Source organism: Ostrinia nubilalis, chromosome 3 (genome assembly GCF_963855985.1).
Source record: "Ostrinia nubilalis chromosome 3, ilOstNubi1.1, whole genome shotgun sequence".
Taxonomy (NCBI): domain Eukaryota; kingdom Metazoa; phylum Arthropoda; class Insecta; order Lepidoptera; family Crambidae; genus Ostrinia; species Ostrinia nubilalis.
Window position 1 is genome coordinate 16,860,604 of NC_087090.1, and position 22,089 is coordinate 16,882,692.

Here is a 22,089-nt window from a genome sequence, read left to right on the forward strand (position 1 = left end):
AAAAATAAAAAATACACGTGAAAGAATTATTTCGATACGTTAATTAGTTTCCAAGATATTGAATTTTAAAAGTGCGGGCGGCGGCCGGCCCGCCATTTTATGCGCGTGACGTCATATTACAACGACTGGCTCATATTTTTATGGGTGGAATCTTGCAAACTGAATTAAGACCCACTTTCAGGCAACCGATTAAGCTGAAATTTCGCAAACACTTGTGATTTGGATGACCATGCAATATTATGATGACATGGAGCTGATCTGATGATGGAGCTGGAAGGTGGCCATAGGAACTCTATAATAAAACGACTTAAATGCATCGAGTTTGGGCTCGTTCGTTTTGTATTGATGAGTATTTTAATTCTATATAGTAATCGGGGTCTAATGATGGAGCTGGAAGGTTATTCGCAATAAAACGACACAATCGCATCAAGTTTGGGTTTGGTTCAATTTTAATTTCTGTGATGGGTCTGGGTGTTAATATGTATAATAAGTTTGTATTTACAAAAAAAAAAATATTTAAGTATGTTTATATCCATTTTCTAGTGAGCGGACGCTGTGAATGTACGTCACACGGGGTCACGTGACCGTCGGCGGGACTCAATATTTAAGCGAACTTTGAATGCCTATAAAATCATAACTACTGGGTATTTTTGAATGAAATAAAAACTAATGTATTTGTAAATGTAAAAGCTTAACTGTAACATAGGTTTCAAGTGATTTTGCATACCTAGTAACATTCTCAATTGCCTTTTACCTTTTTCTTTCCAGGCGTCCACTTTCTACTACTTTACACTATAATTATTACAGGATAGATTTTAAATGGAATACAATCTAATATTTATGTATCATGTACGTATAGTCAAACTCAACGTTCGCTTAATCATTGAAATGCGAACTGTCGAGTTATTTGAACAAATAAGCAATCGTTAGGTGCAAAGGCCACTTTTCACCTTAAAAGTAGATTTAAACTTAGGCCACGTATAGCGGTCGAGAGAGTACCAATGAGACAACTCTCTTCAAAGTGAAATTTTATGACTGTCGTCGTCCCTTTCGCACTCGACAAGTTTGTTAGGGGTGGGAACGACTGTTTGAATAATAAATACATCTTTAGTGTGTGGTTAAAGTACACCTCTTAAGATGAATAAAAGATAGAGTGCTTATTAATCATTCATTGTGTCATTGTACCCAAAATATCTAAATTATAAACTAAGATCAGTTGTTTGTTTATGGTCGTTTAAACTACATATATTAAAACCTACCTAAAAAGTAAATGCTGACACTAGGTTTCTTCTGACCCCAGTTGGTTCACCCACTCAGTAGAAAAAGAATGTCTATGTGTTCTGTAAACTTTACCTCAAACTAAAGCAGTTGAACTATTTTATACGAGCAAACTTTAGCACTGTGAAGAAGCGTTGTAAACGAAAGGTGAAACCCTCTCTTGTGTCTATTTGCCAAGCCTCGGTGTTAAATAAACAAATACCTACAGGCTGTATAAAATTGTACAGAGAAAGCTACCTAAAGTACAAAACAATTCGAATTCAAACATCGATATGCGTTTGTAAAATAATTTCAATATTTGAACTTATTCAGAGACTTTTGAGTATAAAAGTAGTTGTAAATCTTAGTTCCTGAATCTTCACCGTCTCGTATGAAGAGCTTTCATTCTTCATTAGCTGGCAGCTTAAGCGCAAACTTTCTACAAAGCATGTAACTAATTTAATGAACTTTAAGCAGGTAGGTAAGCTGTTGGGTGTCTGTTTAAGTTCCGTTTAAGCTTTAGTTGTTACGTATTCTGATCACAAACTTAGGTCGGGCCCGAGAGGTCAGTAGGCTATAGGCGGCTATGTGACGTAACGTAACGATAGACAAATCACACTTGATTGTTGATAATATTAATCTTCACGTACATTCTACATTAGTTTTATTTAGTTCAAAATCTAAATATGTATTTTGCTTTTGTTTTAGAAAGAAACAGGAAGGTTTGGTTAAGAATAAAAATAATAGGATAGACATATTTGTAAAATTTTTCAGCATTTTTTCTATAGGAAGATTCAACACACGATTTATAAGTTCCTATTATACCACATTCTAGACCAAGACTAGCGTACTAAATTGTAATGCCTTCTCACTGCCAACACAATTAATTAGGGCTTGTATTCACGGATGTTCCCGGATCTACAGGAACAATACCTCCACAACACCGGGATCACAATGAGCCAATAATTTGCCGCCCCACTTCCCGCTAGACTCATTGTCACGTTGATTTCCTATCTTTTGTTGTTCTCAATGGATAATAAGTTGATTTCCTGGGGAAGTCATTGGGGACTCTAGTACAAGTAGATAAGTCTGCTGGTAGACGGTTTATCGGTTGAACCAATGGGAAAGAAAATGCCCTGAATTATCACTACTTTAAATAGTCGTGATGGTTTTGAAAAAAAATGTAACAAAAAAGCTCAAACTTTCTTATAGTTCTTGGCAAAAAGTGACGAATTTTACAATTGCATGCAGCACGATTACTCAGCTGCCTGAATTGAAAGCTATAAGGTGGTTTGGACAGCCTAATTGCTATAGCAAAGTGTTTAAAATGTGCCGATATGTTGAAATTTTGGCAATGTTTAACAAAATAGTAGTCCTGAACTTTTTGAAAAATAGTATAGAGGTACTATGATATTCTCTCTCTAAGCTAGTTCAAAATACATGGTTGAGTACCAACTCGACGCTTATGAAAGCGTTAGCAAAGGAATAGGAAATTAATCAGTCCGGCAAAGCGTTTTTGTGTGTTGTTGACATATTTCTGTGATAGCAGTAAATCCTACAATTAGGTGCTAACAGTTCACGTCACAACGAAACTAATCCCTGGATGCGGTGATAAGAAGGCATCAATTTCTACTTTGAAACCAAATAGATCCCTATTTATTACCACAAAGTACTTGTTCTGGGAATGAAAAAAAGTACTTAACTTCCTGGCGTATTGCAACTCTATCACTCTGAATCATATGCACAGTAACGAAGCTGCAAGAAGTAACTGACCTGAAGGTGTGAGCTGGGTGACCCGCGGCGTCGGCGGCGTGGGGGGGTTGGGGGCGTTATGGTTGTCGTCCCGCTGGGCCCCAGCTGCTCCCTCTGCGTTGTTGTTCGCTGGGGGCCCGGGGCCCTCGCCTGCACCCGCCTCTATTTGCAACTGGAACAATAGAAAAACACGTCAGGAATCACAAGGAATTTTGTTGTTCTGATCATGGTGACGAATGAAAAGAGTTGATGTTCGTTTGTTTTAACCAAATGCAATCCACTGGTGGACAAAGGCAAGGAGACCTTTGTCTAGTCCTGCGCTTCCTCCAGGAGCTTTCCATGACCTGTGCCAAGTCATCGGTCCATCGAAAAAGAGTTTTAAAAGCGAAACTTTATGGCCGTGGTCGTAAATATTTAAGACTTTCAATGACAGACGAAAATCCACAAGGACTAGAAACAATAAAGACAAACTGAAAAACTAGTTCTCAAGGAAACTAACTGACAAAGTAAGTCAAAGCAGTCGACAGTTCTAGCTGAATCATAACAATTTATGCCGTATTAAATTAATTGTTTCGTTCCTGCAGCGCTGCAAAACGCCAGGCAAAAGTTTCGTCTAGTTCAGGGGTTCCCAAATAGTGGTCCACGGACCATCAGTGGCCCGCAGGAGCTAAAATGTGGTCCACGGACGATTTTAAATTTCGCGAGCGATAGACTTGTCATGATAGACATGAGAGGTAAGTAATTACCGAACTTGTACAGAGAATGCAAGATCAAAAATTTTAATAATACGAACGTTTTTAAATGATTTGGTATCATATATAATTTTTACCAAGATTCCATCGGCTCGAACTAAGCGATTCGATAACTATTTTTAATGCGAACAGCTAAGGACTAGAATTGGCTGCCTGCTGCTGTCTTTCCTGAACACTATAATCCGGGTCTTTTCAAGACCAAAGTGAATAGGGACTTTCTTACCGTCCTAGACTGCATCTCACTTAACATCAGGTGCGATTGCGGTCAAATACCTGCCTTGTTCTGAATAAAAAAATGTCTTCTCTATAAATAAAGTTTATTTTAGATAGACTCTGGTTTCACTTTATTAACGGATTTTTTAAATGGTCCCTGCGAATAATAAGGAAATAACTACACGCAGGAGGATTTAATGAATGCTGCTGACAACGCTTCTCTTGTAGCGGAGTTTTGGGCAACGATAGAAGAAGATGAAAAAATCAAAGTGGTCCCTGGTCCAGAAAAGGTTGGGAACCCCTGGTCTAGTTTATTTCTGGCGCAACTCGCTTCTATAGGAGCTAGTCGGAACTGTCGCCGTCGCTCAGGCAATGCGGTGATTTGCCGAATAACTCGAGTAATTTGCCTTTGACCTTCCATTCTTACATAATACGAAACTATGTTGTACGTCTCTTCTGTGTGGTAATTGTAGAGAATTGACACAATAGACTTAATTTAGTCATTTTTTCCCTCTCAGTAGTCGCGAAACTTTTCGTTAGAGATTTTTGGGTGCTATGCGTTTATTCAACTCTTAGCTCTTACTTGATAAAATATCAATTTACGAGTTTTAAGCTAATCCAAAATCGTCATTTATTGTATTGGATTACTTGTCTTCAGTGTAGTTCACACTTTTGATTGCAAGTGAAATAATGTCCTTCGTTTCAAATGGCCTAGTCTGTCTCACGTATGTACTTGAATATAGTTTTCGACGTTCATTTCATAAGTGCTAAATCTTGTTATCGGTGTTCTATATCTGTTATAATTTTTAGTCGGCGAAATCTGAACTGTAACGCGCTGAAACGTAACAAAACAAAAAGCTTTAAACCCGAAAACTGTCCACCCGGAACTGTCATATTTCAGCCAAACGGGCCGACGAACGCGAACATTCGCTGATAACAGCATGATAACGTAATTAGGCACGCGACGGCAGCACGCGAGAGCCTCCATTGCAGCGGGTTTGAGGCAGGCCGGTGGACGAGCCTTTTTATTTGGACGACAGGCAAGGCTAGGGTTAACACCTTCATAGATTAAGTTTAAATTAAAGTTATTACCGTATCTAACCAATCGACCGAAACTTCAAACAATAAAATAACACCAATTTTCAAAATCCTATTTATGAGAGTACTCTACTGATTCAGTTCAGTAGCATTTCCGTATTTTCACCCCCATGGCGAAACCATAAATTCCTGTACATATTCCACAAAAATATACAAAACAGCTTTGCTGGAATATTAAGCTAATTTAACAAACCTTTTAGACGTCTTTTAGTTCATCAAAACCTTACATAAATCTACAATTACTCGCCAGAATAAAAATCTGTTCTTTGCTGGACAAACTGAAATATTCTGTCAGCCCTACCATTACAGACGAGTACCCACTTATTGTATCGAGTAAATCCTGAATGAGTGACGTGCAATTCGGTGCAATCGCATTTGAAGAGACGTCTGCGTTCAGTTTTAATTCCGCGAGCGAGCACGATACGATACCGCTATCGCTCTACGAAGCAGTGAGCTGAGCGAAATGACAGCTCATTGCTTCCAAAACAAATTAAAACTACATACGTAGGTACCTTAATTTGATGGAATAAATCGGATTGAAGTACTACTTACTTCAAAATCAAACTGAAATGTATTTTTTTCACACTCAGGTATTTTATTTTCGTCAGCTGAATAATGTAATCTAACAGACTTGTGTTAATCTCGTTTGATAATTATGACAAAATAACACAATTTTTTTTCACAATAATTCAATCTATAAGTAATCAGGGTATTCTTATTGCGGACACTTCGATTAACGCCAATTGATTTGAGGTAGAGTCTAAAAAATCTTAAGGGTAGTTTCTACCAAATAAGAGTAAATATTAATCTCAGAATAAAACGTCAGTTTTGACATATTTCCCATAGTGAAACTGTCAATTTTCCAGTTGCAGTAGTTATTCTCTCATAAAAGTTTGGTCGAATCGGGCCTAAATCGTATTCCCTGCATCCCTAAAGGTAAGCAAAGTCAAACCTTTATTTCACCGTAACAGCCCTGTAATTTTATTGTTGTTGTTCATCAAACAGACCTAATTACAATCGGAACACGGAACTAAACGACCGCCGTCATAAAGGGGCCAGATAATCATTACTTTGCTTCAATTGCCGATTAGGGCAAAGCAATTTGACGAAAGTAAGACAAAAGGTCTATCCCTGAGGATAACTTCGCGTTTCTGGAAGAGACGACATTTGGCTGTGAGTATTTTACGTAAATCTGTATCTTAACAGCTCTTGTTAAATCTGTATCTTAAAAGCCTTAAGCTTTTGTTTTTTTCTCTTAAGTTTTTTTTAAATTAGTTGCTAGTATGTCATTTCAGTTATTACATGTTCACTATACTATTATTATGGTTGGTTTGGTGAAAAAGGTTTTATAGAAGTTAATATAATACCTAAAAGCATGTCTACATACAAGTATGGGTCTATGCTCAAGTACCCATTCTTATTCGATTCATAACTCCATTTTCCGAATAACTGGCAAGTTGTTGCCAACATGGAAATTCCGTGTTACTGAGACACGCCGGGCATTTTAGCGATCTTTCCCCGATGAAAATATCTCAGCAAATATTCCATCCGACACACGAAGAGACGTCTTAGGCGGCAATGTATGAGATATGAAGCCGTGATCTAGGGGCTTTAAAATGAGCCCGTTCAAGTACATTACAGCGTCGAATGCGGCGACCAGAATGCGAACGCCGTTTAAATTGTATTCATGAAAGTATTTCAAAACTTTTATAACTTACTTTCCATTTAACTCCCTTGCTATTAACGCTGTTAAAAGTAAAAATATTAAAAAAAATTACTTCGGAACGGTTCGGTCGGTACTTAAGCACAATTAGTTTCGATAAAATTGGCATAATTGGTGCTTATCTACTATTAAAGTACTTAGTATTAAAATAACTTAATAAAATAATAATTAATAAATTGAAAAAAGTTTCAGTGCACTTGAAACTTTCATTTCGTTTTATGTTTATAACAAGAAGTAAATAAATCTTTCAAATCATGAGCTACTTTAGGTAGCGACTTCGCTCATGTTCTTCTGAGCTTCTACACCTGATGTGACTCGATTGGACAGCCCACTTAATGTGCCCTTCGAAGCATGAAATCGAGTTTGGTGATGTCCTAACACAAAATACTGATTCCTGTATCATTTGTTAGGTATATCAACCTGCTAAGTATACTCCTAGCAATTTGGACTTCCAGATATAAAATTCGAGAATAATATTTCGCAGACTAAACAAACAAATTAACAGCTTATCGTTTCAAAGCTTAAATTCATTAAGAAAGGACATCAATTTGGAGCAATAAACTGAAAATCAAACCCTCATATTGATGATACACGAATTCAACCTTTCGTAATCCACTTATGAAGATTGAGAACCCTTCTTGAATTCAAATCTCAAACACTGGGCAGTATTGGGGCCTTCGAAATATGAATGAATGATTTCATAAGTAAATAGAAGATATTATTATATAAGATGAGAATATTCTAATAAGTAAGTAGGTATACATTTTTATATTTTTCTTCTATTTCTATGAATACTGTCTACGTAAATATATGCAATATGCGTGTATTGCCATTTCTTACAAAACTTGCGCGCAAAAAGCAAATCTAGTATGTAAAATCATCAAACTTCTTATGCTCGTAACTCAGTTCAGACTGAGTTTAGAGGTGTACATGCCATAGTAAGTTTGGTTTATTACACTATTTTGTAATCAAAATACCTACAAAGTTTGGTCGATAGCCGCGCGAAAAAAAAAGACGCCACCTTCCATACAAAATCTCGCATTGCCATTTGTAATTATTTATCAGCAACATCCACCAAAATCCACACTCCGCAGTATAAAACACACCACGTAGACATTCCATGTGAATTTTAGCCGACCTTTTGCTATTACCAGCATCTATTGGCTAGGGCTTTTCAAGCATTACGTAAATAACATTACAAGGCTGCCCTAATACCGCGTAACTAGCATTTATATCCCCAAACCTCAGTTCCGATGGTCACCAATCCCTTGCAAGCCACGCAACTATCCCTTTGAGCCTGAATAAACGCCCTTTGTTACAGGTCACGTGGACCGCCTGCGTCATCTCTGACGTCACTAGTCCTTCTCTATGGTTAATGGCGTGAGCGAGAGCGTTTCCTGGTGTGATAGAGTTCGACTTTTTAAACATTGAACGCCGTGAGAGGCAGGTGAGCCCCAAATAATAGACTTTCTATGGTGTCAAGTTTCTCGGCAGTTAAAGACTGAAAAATTCAGTGAATTCTTCCCGCGAATCGAGACACAATAGTTAATCAATTGTTACGCGGTCATATTCGAGCGCTTGAGGATTGGTACCCACCAATGGTTAATTGATCCTTTTTTGACTGAAGTACAGTATCTACAGTATGTCCAGTCCAAAACACACAACTCGTTATTTCTCCAAGGGTGAGATAACTATAGGATAAGAATACAATAAAACGTATTACGTCTCGCTAAAGGCTATAAGAAATTAATGAGCGTCATTCTTTACACTGTGCTAATGAAAGAGTCTTTGTATAAATTACGCTGTTCTCTCTGCCTTGAGTTCCGAACAATGCCCTGCGTCCTATTTCAATGCGATACAGTACACAGCGATTGAAATGCCTTCCTTTCAACGTGCCTACTGATTTCCAATACTTTACTCGTTATTTACTGAAAGAATTGAATAGTATTATGGTGTGGAAGTGATACAGGATGGATGCAGGCTGAGCTTATTTATAAGGCCTATATTGAGAGGCCACGTTTCCGAGCCGTATATCATCATCACTGGTAACAGTCCATTCTCAAGTTCTAAGAAATGTGATAGTTTAATGACACTAAAATCAACTACGACATCGTGTAAAAGAAAAGTTAATTACCTACGTAGGTTTTAGCAAACTCCAAAGTTAACAAGAAAAACCACCCCTTCGCTTTTTTCTTCGGGGGTAAAAAAAACAATTTTTCGCTCACATAATGCGCTTATTTTGTTGGTAAACGCGTAGATGTATGGCCTCTCTAAAAACGTGAGTAGCTGTCGAACTTTTCAGACGTTTTTAATTGGCTGTTAAAGGGCTTCAATGAAAATGAGTTCGACAACTACGCTTTAAAAATGACGAATAACCATTTAAATGCGCAGTTGTGACGCAAAAACAACCTTATCAAATATTATTTTGTTGGTTTAACAAGGGCAATATATAGATTATTTTTTAACGTTTTAGTCTACCTATGTTGACTTTAGGACACTGTTTGACTGTTTTGAACGAAATATTGTTACAGACAAGGGAAATTTTATTTTAAGTGCTAAGTACAGGAAAATTCCGAAAAGTAGGATCTCACTGTCCTCTAACCAAAGCAATGAACAAGGTTTACACTATGTATATAACTATACCAGAGTGAAATTGGTTACTCAACCAATTTAGTGTAAAATTTGGAGTAAAATGGAGCAATCAAAAGCAATATTTCCAAAACAACAACCAATATTTATTGGCATTGCTTTAGACTATACCGAGCAATTATTGCTACAAACATTGCCTGTGTAAGAGCCCCTTAATGCCTACAAAGGCACGTAACATTGGTCTCTACCGTCCATATTTAAGCCCAAAGTAAAGAAACGAACGCGGACAAAGGTACAGGCGTTTACTAGTATCGTAAATCGCCTTCGGGTTCCTTTAATACCAACTTAATTGAAATACTTTCCCGGTCCATAATTAAGCCCCTCTTACACCTTTTATATCTACCAACAAACTTTTCTCTAACGCTTTTGACACTTTCGTAAATTAATATCTTAATAGCAAAGTTTTTGTACGACAGAATTATGTTTGAATCTTTAATTCTAATAATTGGCTACAAAATAGGTAGTACCTAAAGTTAATTGATAAGAACGGAATAAAGTAGTACAAGGGTAATTTCTCTCAGAACTTTTTAGCGTAATTAAGTTCAACGAAAGTAACATTAATTTCCAAGTAAAGTAGAAGTTAATTCATTTGATAATCACGCCTAATGATCTTGAAAAACTGAGTAAGGTAGATCAGATAGTCCAGTCAAGAACCGATCTTCAAAATGGCGTCGAATAAGTGGAAGGCACGGCACTTATTCGCCAGGGCAAAGCGATATTTTTCCCGCTGATTTTATTAAGATACGTCACTTGAATATTGCCCTCTTTATCTATAGCGAGGGCACACCTGTCAGGGCGCACATCCTGGCAGTCCTGGCACCACACAAGAGTGAGAACACAGTAGAATAAAAGTCTACTCGTATGGAGGTAGTTCAGTGCCGAGTAATAATAGAATACAGAAAAATAAATAAAGCCAGCAACATTTTTTGGAACTTCTAGTAGATTATATCCACAGAAAAGTCTGCTGTATAACCGTAATAATTATATTAGTAACCTACCTATTAATTAAAATGAAAAGGTAAAAAAATATCCCATTTTAATCATTAATACGCTTTCGTAAAGTCCATCGGTCGCATTCGCACAGCTGTTGGTTTATTTATATTTCAGTAATTGCAATGTTTTATTTTTCTGTATTCTAGACTCAATGGTGACTATAGTCTGGTCTGTGAGCACGTAGAATTTTGTCCAATGACCCCAAGCTACCCATCCTTATCGCTCGCGCTAATTATATGCGCCCGCAGTGAGTGTGCGAGCGCGACTGTAACAGGATGGGTAGCTTAGGGTCATTGGACAAAATTCTACGTGCTCACAGACCGGGCTTTAGATAACTAAGTAACGCTACACTCTTTTAAGGAAGTGATCCATCCGAATTTCCTTCTCTTAGGAACAGAGTAAATATTTTCGGGGAAATTGTTGAGCTGGTACCTAATCGACGTGATGGAACTGTCGACGCATGAATGAAAGGGTGGAAATAGAGTTAGTAATCTATAAGAAAATGAATTCATGTACGTACACGTCTTTTCAAATTTTTGCTCTATCACCACTTCAACACATCATAATGTAGATACTACTCGTATAGACAGGTTGTGATGAACTTGATTCCAATTAGCAATACCTTTATGGATAGACTCAGTTTTAAGAACATTACGGAATTCGAATGTTCATACTTAAATCATGCCTTTTTAAAGCCCGTTTTTTTTAAGATTATTTGTAGGATTTGTGCAATGCAAAGTCCCGTTACCCCTCGTGGTAATATGCTTGCGTTACGAGAGGGCTCACCACAATAGTCGAGCGGCGGTGGTTTCTTTAAAGCACGTCTAAATTCATCTAATTTTCCAATATTGGACACAGTAAATAAATATTTTGTACTTTCTCTCTTTTTGAAGCTTTCTTTTAGCCAGTTGCTCGTTCTTTTTTATATTCGATTACGACTGACTGATCCGCCGGGCAGCCCTACCTCAGCTTAGGGAATAAAGTTTCCTAATATGGCGACGAAGAGGCACTCGCTTTAAAGTGATTCCACGAAACAATCTGGAAGCCACCAAGTTACATAAGTTTCCTGACTTTAGTGTAAAATTGGAAAGATTTACGAAGTTTCAACAGAAGATTTACCTTGCAACTGATTTTTAAAAGGTCTAACTGTTTATTAGCAATTGTGTTGAAATAAGTATTGCGATACGATTAACAATATAATTTTGTGTTTACAGAAGTTTGTTAAATAAGGTATCTTGCAAAACAATTTACAAAATATATATAATAATACGAATGAAACTGAAGGCTCTATAATAATAAAAGTTTCTTATTAATATAAACCTCCATAGTGAACCCAATAGGCACTGACTGAAAAAATAATGCTACAATTTTATTTTCTTCGACCGTACCTTATTGTAGCCCTTTTCAAAACGAAGTAGGCATCAATGGAGTCATTTGGCCCTTTTATATTTATTTGTTGCCGAATCAGGAGCCGTGGAAAGGGCTCAATGAGGAAAGGTCAAGGTGGGGTCATATAATAGTCCGATAGTCCTTGGTGTACATCAGATAGATTGCTTGCCAACCGTATATGTATCGCTTGCTACAGTGTGTAGTGATACGATTCATTGAATATACTCGAATGTATTCGCGTCACTACGTTTGATAAAAATATATTTGTGCAAAAGAGATAAAGGTAGGTACCTAATTTCTTTTTTTTGGAGTAGCATCATTCGAGATTTTTGGAAATTTCGTAATAAACTCAATACTGAAAAGACCTTCAAATTCTAATTGTTTCAGCACAGGAACCTTTAACATTTCAGAGAAACAAGCAGTTTAATTCGGAACCGGGGAACATGGACGTGTCTCCATTTCCTACTGCCGTTCTAGGGTCAGTCCACCCGACACAAGTAGGGTAAACGCTCGCACATTCGCATCTGAAAATTTTAATGTCTAAAAGCCGAAATTAAAAGCGACTTTAATGCCCAAATGCACAATAATTTGGATGACTGCCAACGAAGTGTTAACGAGGTAGATAATTAAACATTATTATAGAGAACTCTGTTTTTGCTTCATATGACAGTCGATAAAATCGGCAAACAAAATGAATTGTCAGACAAAAACAGTCGCTATGGTGGTTTGTTTGACTTTTAAAGTAGAAAGCACCCGTCCTGGGATTATTTCGGGCACCACAAATGTTTTTAAGTACGTAGGTACAGCGAAGTATTATTTTCTCATAAATATAGCTTTATAAAAGATTAATTTAACTGACTTTATATTTTATATTTATTATAAATTTTATACATTAGATATTATAAATTTATAAAAATAAAGTCAGTTAAATTAAAATCTTGGGGGAGGCCTTTGTCCAGCAGTGGACGTCATTTGGCTGAAACGAACGAAAGCTATATTTATGAGAAAATAATACTTTGCTTTATCTGTTCCTATAATACCTACCTACCTATTTTAGATCCTGATTAGAATATTACATGAAGGTACAGAATTCACGATTAGGTACTATTATAGAGCCAAAGTCCTCTTTAATAGTATCTAATCGTGAGCATTACGAGATAAAGGTTTTTTATGTAGAAAATATTTTCCAATTCACTTTTATAAGCTCCACTTAACGACATTTTTCGATGAGGTACATAAAATTCAGTGTAGCATTAATTCATCGAGCTCTAATCGACAATTCCAACAAAAGTTTGGATGTTATAAGCCTGGAATTTTCTATTACTCGAATATTAACCTAATCCTGAAAGATTGACGGAGTATTAAGAAACTTATTGAAAAATTTCGAAGTTCTGAAATGATTCGCAAAAAATTAATAAGTTACGTTGTTCTCAGAAGAGTACCCTCTTCAAGAGCAAGGAGCATGAAAGCTTATTATATTCGCTAAACTATATAGATTTTTTCTATATATTTTTTCTCCTATGTAAATAGTATAAAAATGCACAATGCTATGAGTAGACGGTAAAATAAGACAAATATACAACTTTAAAAATTTAATTTGACCAAAAAAACGTGTTTGAATAAGTTCATTTATAAACAGAGACCTAAAACTAAATACAGGATAGGCTTTATAATAATTCAAATCGTCGTTTCGACGACTCGTTTATAATGCGAACAGCTAGGGACTGGAATTCGCTGCCTGCTGCTGTATTTCCTGAACACTATAATCTGGGCGTTTTCACCATCCTAGACTGCATCTCACTTAACAACAGGCGCGATTGCGGTCAAATACCTGCCTTGTCTAGCATAAAAAATAATAATAACTTTTTGAGGTCTCATACGGGGCTCACTTTTCACCAGTCTCTCACACCCTGTATTGCGATATTATCGCCGACATAACGGAAATCCGTCTCGTTCGCGACAGTCGATTTACGATCATTCGATAACATAATTTCGGCCGAGCGGGTGTCGGGTGTAACGATGGCGATTGAATCAATAAAACATGAACATCTTTTATTGCTTGTTCTTATGGACTCGGTTTTATTATCTACTCCATTATTCTCTCCCGACGGTTAGGCAATTCCTTTTAGTATAAGACAACAATTGATGGATATTTTAAGTCTAATAAATTAAAGTTACTATTGCGTATCTCAGTCTGTACTACGCCGTAGTCAAGCGTAGCACATTGCCCATACTACGAATTGGTTGCTACGACTAGTGTTATTCATACTTCTAAAATTCTATATCGGTTATGACTGAAAAAAATAATGAGCAGAAAAGGTCGCTTAAAAACAGTGAGACTGATTTCGACGTAATTTTACCTTTTTTAGAGAATAATAAATAATGAGTGGAAATAGATAATCCTCACCATACTACCCATAGATACCTATTCGTTTTAAAACCACCCTGCACGTTGAATTTTAAAAACATCCTACACATTCATATTTAATTAATTCAATAAACGGAAAATCCGCTCATCTGGTACACGTCTCGTCTATTTTGGGAGGAGGGAGCTTCAATCAATCAGTATTAGCTACATTGTTATGGAGATTTAATCAATTACTTCCCAGGGTTCCGTGCACGTTTTAAAAGAATGGAAACCATCAATAAATAAGTTTACTCACGTTTATGTTTGGTCTAACCATAGTTTAATAATAGGACAATGCAGCCATGTCAAATTAAAATAAAACATGAAGATGGTCTCCAAAACATATTTCGCAAATTTTTTTTTCACATTTACAGTTTTATTCCGATGCAAAATAACTTTTTGAAATATGAATAAACATACCTGAGTAGGTATAAAATTAATTTATTATCCCATACTCACCAATACGATAAAAGTGATACGGAACCCTGACCGTAAGTATTATTTGAACTTAGCCCTGTTTTCTTCGAGTTTAAGTAAAATAAAAGGAAGCTATTTTCCAAATTGTGTTGCTGTAATTACATTTTCTGAGGGTCTGTCATACTTAATATCATTCACTTATGAGTAAATAAGGGTCAGTTTTAAGTCCGTATTATGAACCGAAGCGTACAGCTGTATTATTAAATAATACATAAGATATATTATCACGGCACAAATATAATTAAGATAGATTTATAACAAATTCTCGACGTAAATATGTAGGTATCCAAAATGTACAACGAGGAATTATGTAGAGACCATCTTTTATTTGTGACTTCCTTTATGATCAATTATTTATTTTTTTATTTTTTTGTAAGCTATGATTGGAGAAGAGAACTTAGACCTGTAATACTAAGAAAGATTTACGAATTGCCATTTGAAAAACTAAGAGGCCATAAAAAGATAAACTTACTGAGTGTCCATTGTCCAACCGTGTAATACATTAAAACTCCACTTGTGTGTGGGGGTGCCCTCGAGTTTGCTAAAATGTTGCCAGCTAAAAATATCCGGGAAACGAAATATACTGGGCATAAAACAAAAACAAATCGTTGAGCAAAAATATAGGGTGTCTTTTGAGCGGGTATCATTTGAAAACGACTCTTTAGTCCAGTCATTACGTACATTCAAAAAAGAAAATGAATTTGCGCTTCTAATTTTTTAATATGTTGTAGGGGATACCTAGAAAAGCTTAACTTGAGATTGTCGACCAAACTTTCCTAGGAGCTTTCGCCGCCATGTTGAAAAAAGGGGTAAAATTTGTTTTTCGGCAATAACTCGGCTATCCGATGAGACTCGAAAATTTTTGTAGGACACTTTTTGTAGCTTTTTTTGTGCTCTACAATAACGCCCGAACCATTTTTAGCGTATCATGCATCGTTATCGAGATATCGATCGATAAAGTCAAAAATTTTGGACACAAATTATTTCGGAATAATTAAATAATTAACGTCAGATACGTACAACATAACTTCGAAGGAAAGGTTGCAATCATATTCGACGGTTATCCGACTGATATGACACTCGCTGGAACGAAAACTTCGGAAAGAGTACGACGTTCGAGAAAAAACCAATCGCCGGAGTTCACATTCGATGAGACAACTACTCCAAAAGTTAGCCAGGAGAAGTTTCTCACAAGGGATCAAAACAAGAACCAACTAATACAAATGCTTTGCCGTTACTTAAAAAAAAGTAATTAAAAAGTAATTAAAAGTAATTAAATTTTACTTTTTACTTTTTAATTAATTATTTAATTATTTCGGAATTTTTCATATTTATTAAGACCCAAAGAAAAAAAAAGAAAAAAACAAAAATTGTGTCCAAAATTTTTGACTTTATCGATCGATATCTCGATAACGATGCATGATACGCTAAAAATGGTTCGGGCGTTATTGTAGAGCACAAAGAAAGCTACAAAAAGTGTCCTACAAAAATTTTCGAATCTCATCGGATAGCCGAGTTATTGCCGAAAAACAAATTTTAAGCGTTTTCCAAGATGGCGGCGAAAGCTCCTAGGAAAGCTTGGTCGACAATCTCAAGTTAAGCTTTTCTAGGTATCCCCTACAACATATTAAAAAATTAGAAGCGCAAATTCATTTTCTTTTATTTGCCTTTTTTTCGGACGAAATGACTGGACTACTTATGTCAAAGGCAGAAGAAACGATTTAGACAAAATTGATTGCGCAAAAAATGTGGCGGAGGGTGTTTAAAGAAGCCAGACGGCCACAGCCACTGAAACCTCATTGAGGAGACGTAAATAAAAAGTAATGTTGAAATAATGTGTACAGTCGTGGACACCACCAAACGAGACTCTCCCATAGATTTTGTATGGCAATACAAGCAAGTGACGTCACTATTTTGTCAACTCACTTAAACTACTTTTTCAATTACAATGCAACCAAAAATCTTAATTTACACGTAGTACATTATAACTCAATGTAATTTACACGTAATTTAAAATTAATTCGGTTTTTAAGACCAGAATGAATGTCTTTTTAAAACAGTTATTGTGATTTCGAATTATTCGGGAATGGTCTCAAAATTATAGTGTATTAAACGCGGAAAGGTTGCAAATAACACATCAACAGTCAGAAAGTTGGAATTCGTATGACTTTATTATGTTAAATCATACCTAACTTGAGTTGAAGGTAACGTGAAAAGTTTTTCATTTTATGTTAATTTATAATTGATGATTCTCTGCCTTTACATGTTTCATGAGTATCATTTTCCCTAAACTCATGAAACATGTAAACTTTACATGAATGATTACATTTAAAAACAAACTTTACCTTGTAAAGGCAGAGATTCATCAACATTCAGGATCATTCTGATAAATGTCATGATAGATCTAGACTTTATGGATTTTATTACGTTATCACAATCATTTACAAGAAATACTGGAGATGCATGATGAAGGCTACATGTACTACTTTGGCCATACCAAAGTTGTTAATTTATTTATTACACTAGCGGCCGCCCGCGACTTCGTACGCGTGGATCCCGTTTTACCCCCTTCATCTATCTGCCGCGGTTTAGATTTTTTCATACAAATGTTTTTTCCCGCTAACTCCCGTTCCCGTGGGAATTTCTAAGTATACTATAACCTGCCCAGGAGTATGGTATGAAGAATAATTGTACCAAGTTTCGTTAAAATCCGTCTAGTAGTTTTTGTTTCTATAAGGAACATACAGACAGACAGACAGGCAGACAAAAATTGTACTGATTGCATTTTTGACATCAGTATCGATCACTAATCACCCCCTGATAGTTATTTTGAAAATATATTTCATGTAGGTACAGAATTGACCTTTCTACAGATTTATTATAAGTAGGTATAGATTATTCTGACTGGAAACTATACTCGTGTACATAGATTTTAATCTTGCTTTAATACCATCTCAAACAAAGACCCTTGAGACTAACGTGACCGCAAAGATTATTATGTCCAGTACTGGTTGGTTTACCACTAATTACCAATTACTATTTGATTGATAGCCTTCTAGTTCTCTACATTGGTACCTACCTAAACTAGGTAGCTACATCTAGGTCGGTTCGCACTTTGTGTATATTGATGCTCCCAGCTTTGCTTGCGACGACTTAAATTCAGCACAAAAGAATAATTAAAACAAAAAACATAAATATGACTACCTTTATACATATCTCTAAAACTGATGGGTTCTCCTTAAAAACTGTCATCCCATTATTTCTCCTCACCAAGTTTTTTGCGGAAAAATTTGCCCTTTCCCTCCTCATTAATCTTTCTGCCAACATATAGGTATGTTGTTTGTATACAACATACTTGATTCAGCGGTTTTAAAACTAAAGAAAGAAAAAATATACATTACTCAGTTACATTAGCTTATATTTTTCAAAGTATACATAGGTCGCCAGAGTTACTAGGAATTCTATTTCCAAACGAAATTATGGAAGAAAACTTTAATATAACCCGACGATCATGTAACCTTCCAATTTTCTCCTTTCATTTTAACTTCTTCGGAAGAAAACAAGAAATTCAATACAGTTCAGCGAAATTACAGGCTACAGCGAAACTCGAGTAGGCTCGTCAGCAAACGGATTCCATTTACAAGGTTTTTATTTATTTCTGTAGAGCCTTTTTCCTTTGTATTATTTCGTTTCAAATTCTGGAATTCTATGGCTATGATAGACAGACAAGCAAGTCAGACAGTACTTATTATTATTCTGTGGTCAGACTGTGAATAATAGAATGGAGAAAAATGTTTTAATACTGCTAGGCTATTGTGATTCGTTTAGGTATTAATATTTGATTTTTTGCAAATCCAAAAATATTTACTTCTTGATTCAGTAGGTATGTTGTGCCGAAGTGTCAAGCAAGCAAGCTCGTGTACATTATTTAGAAGTGCCCTGAAAAGGGCTTGTAAATAAACATATTTACCGTTTAGTTTTTTATAGTCAGTAGATATGTTTGCTATGTAAATGAGTTGTGTCAGCACAAACTATTTCATATGTGAGAGTATCTAACATATACTTTACTTACGCATCAACTGAAGTGGCAGTGGGCGGGCAATAGATCGTAGAACTGATGGCCTTTGGGGCAGAAAAAGTTCTCGAGTGCGGAACAGGGACCGGAAAACGTAGTTTATGCACTCAAACATGTAGGCCTCTTACTGTACTGGACCGACGATTTTGTGAAGTTCGCGGGAAGCACCTGGATGCGGTGAGCGTAGGACCGGTCGTTGAGGAAATCCGTGATGAGGTCTTTGTCCAGCCACACTCTCCGAAGGGATCCCGATCACATCCCCAAGCAGGCTCTGGATTGGAACCCCCAAGGAAAACGCAAACGTAGTCGCCCCAAGCAAACTTGACTGCGCACTGTGGCAGACGAGGCGAAGAAGATCGGCAAGACTTGGAGCGAGATCAAACGCGAAGCTCAAGACCGAACGCGATGGAGGACTGTTGTGGACGCCCTCTGTCCCATCTAGGGGACATAGGACCTTAAGTCAAGTCTTTGTCCAGCAGTGGACGGAATTCAGTCGAAACTAAGGCGAAGTTCACGGTCACATACCACGCCCATGTGCACGAGTATTAAAATAAACAAACTTATCCAAATTAGCGTCGTACGCGGAACTCGTGAGTGTATTCATGTATTCATGAGATGAAATGAATTGGCCCTCATTTCCGAGTGGCTGGAGTGTGTATGGAATTGTTTTAGCTGGGTATGATGCGCGGAATAATAACTAGCACGGTTGTTGTATCAACATGGTTGCGTAAATGTCAACATAATTATACAATAATTTGTCGTAGATGCGCACATATTAACAAAAAAATATGCGTATTTTTTTTTTTAAGAAAAAATACATACCATATTATTTGGTCCCTAGCGTACCATTTTAAGCAGCAAACAATACATTCTCTAATCCTCTAATATTCAAATTAGTTACTGGTATAGTATATCCACCTTGTATTCTTTTATATTTAAGCACAATTTAATATTATCAACTCAAATTAAACTATTCAGTATTGGAACTTTCAAGTACGCAGTTGTGTTCGCAATCATTGTTTTTCAATCATAATTTAGACACAAACGACGTTTTGTAGTTTAGAAACTAAAATCAGTTACTTACCTCGATGTACTGATGTATTAAACTAAACTAACGTATGCAAATAAATATCTAAATCTATATTATGTCATCATTACGCTTAGCCAGCCGAATTATTATATTCAAGCATCGACGTTCCCGTGTGTATCGACCGCATAGCTATATCCATTTAATCCGAGCGTACAGGATTAGTGGCAAACAATTAAGTTGTACCCACTCGATTAAGTAGTACATACTAAATCTGAGTTGCACCACCTAAGTTTAACGGTAACTATGATGATAACCGGCGTTTTTTGTATGGAGTTTGACAGATTTTTGACGCTTGTCAAAGTTAAATAAGATCGTGCAACCTACCCTAGGTATTAATTTTTGTAGCAAAATCACACCGAGCACGAAATATAAATCAAATCAAATCAAAAATGTTTATTCAATTTTGACCAGTATTTTATTTATTTATTTATTTAATTAAAATGCAAGTGAGCTTACAGATAGATCCAAAGCGCTCACATTGCCAATTTGAAATTACCTTAAATGTTAGTAAGTTGTACTTATATGACATAAGATGCTACTGAGTTCAGCTTCAGTGATATCGTCTCTGTACAATGCTACCATTATGCTTTAGAAAATCTGTGAAGCTTATTGGAGAGAAACAGTTTTAGCTGAGGATCAAACTACTCTGGGAAAAATGGATGTGAACTATTTTCGGTATCTGAAAAATAGTAAACTTTTCTTTACAGGAAATACTTTTCATAAAGGCACAATATATCACCTATTATACGATAGGTGACAACAGCTAGTTTGCGAATTGCAACTTAACAATTTCTGTAATTCATAAAAAAATATCACTGTAATCTCAAACAAAATTACCTACCATTTCTTTAGTAACAACAGAATTGATGGTATCGTATCGTTAACATTTCGCTAACGTAGACAAAGAAAATATTGTCTACTAATATTGTGTGTGGGTGTGAGCGAAATGATGAGAGTACCGAGTATCCGTGTAACTTGAGAAGCGTGGGATTAGCGGCGAGCAATTAGCTTGTACGAGGGGTGTTCAAAAAGTAATTCCAATGACATATTTCTAGCCATCACAAAAATCTGAAAAAAATTGGGCTTAGCTTAATTCTTCTCTAAAAACTGGAAAAAAAACATTTAAGTTCAGTGACCAGTCGGAAAGACCTTGTTTTCTGTGGCCAACGCACCCGTTCACAGCCCAGAAGTTGCGGTGGTAGGCAAAAAAAAAATGCGTTGCAAAATACTAAAAAACCTATCATATTCTCTAGATTAGCTCTTTTTCCGATTTAAAAGTAGTTCAGGGACCTGATATTTGTGGAATTGTCGAGGCAGTGTCCTTTTTAGGCCTTTTTGGAGAGTCAAGAAAATCATCCGACTGGTCGTGGTCAGGTGAATGTAGTCCTTAAACGCAATGGTGAACCTAAATTAATTTTTTTCTCCAGTTTCTAGTGAAGAATTAAGCTACCTGCCCGATTTTTTCCAGATTTTTGTGATGGCTACAAATATCCCATTCTCATTACTTTCTGAACACCCCTCCTATCTACGGCGTAGCATGATCGTAGCAAACGGGAGAGCCCGCGGCTACGAGCGGCTCGTAGCCGTAGTAGACGTAACGGCCATGTAGGTCTTTGCTACGGATATTGTTTACACATTTATTTTTGGCCGATCGTTGGATTGGCCACATCGTGATGTGCCCGGGTATATCGTGATATGCCGGCACTGTGCACGACGGGCCATTTCAATGATCGGCCAACACAGCTGAGACACAAAATATAACAGAAGGTAAACTCATGTATGTACCTCGCTTTGCATACCTCTCTCGCTCGCACGCTCGGCCGTCGCGCTAGGGTTGTCTTGTCATGTGTTGCGTTTATTTCGTTATGATAGAAAAATGTTACTCTTAATACTATGCAAGAAAGACAATAACAGATATCCACGTATACTTATTTATATTTAGTACGTTATTATAGTAATAGTTTGCAAACAAATACACGAGAAGGAAGTAGTATTTAGTTGAGTGGTTGACACTATTATCCAACTAATATTATAAATGCGAAAGTTTGGATGTCTGGATGTTTGTTGCTCTTTCACGCAAAAACTACTCAACGGATTTTGATGTAACTTTACAGTATTATTGTTTATAACCCTGAATAACATATAGGGTATAATTTATGACGATCTGTGACAAACTAAATTTCACGCGGGTGAAGCCGCGGGCAAAAGCTAGTT

At 36.4% G+C, this 22,089-nt stretch overlaps 1 protein-coding gene across 1 annotated transcript in view; it reads right to left on the reverse strand.

Annotated features, from left to right (window-relative positions):
• The window catches only part of LOC135088071 (dual specificity tyrosine-phosphorylation-regulated kinase 2), a 106,027-nt gene that overhangs the window by 70,130 nt on the left and 13,808 nt on the right, over window positions 1–22,089 (reverse strand). The window contains exon 2 of the mRNA XM_063982955.1: window positions 3,031–3,181. Coding sequence (XP_063839025.1) covers window positions 3,031–3,181 — 151 coding nt within the window. The remainder of the gene's footprint in view (window positions 1–3,030; window positions 3,182–22,089) is intronic.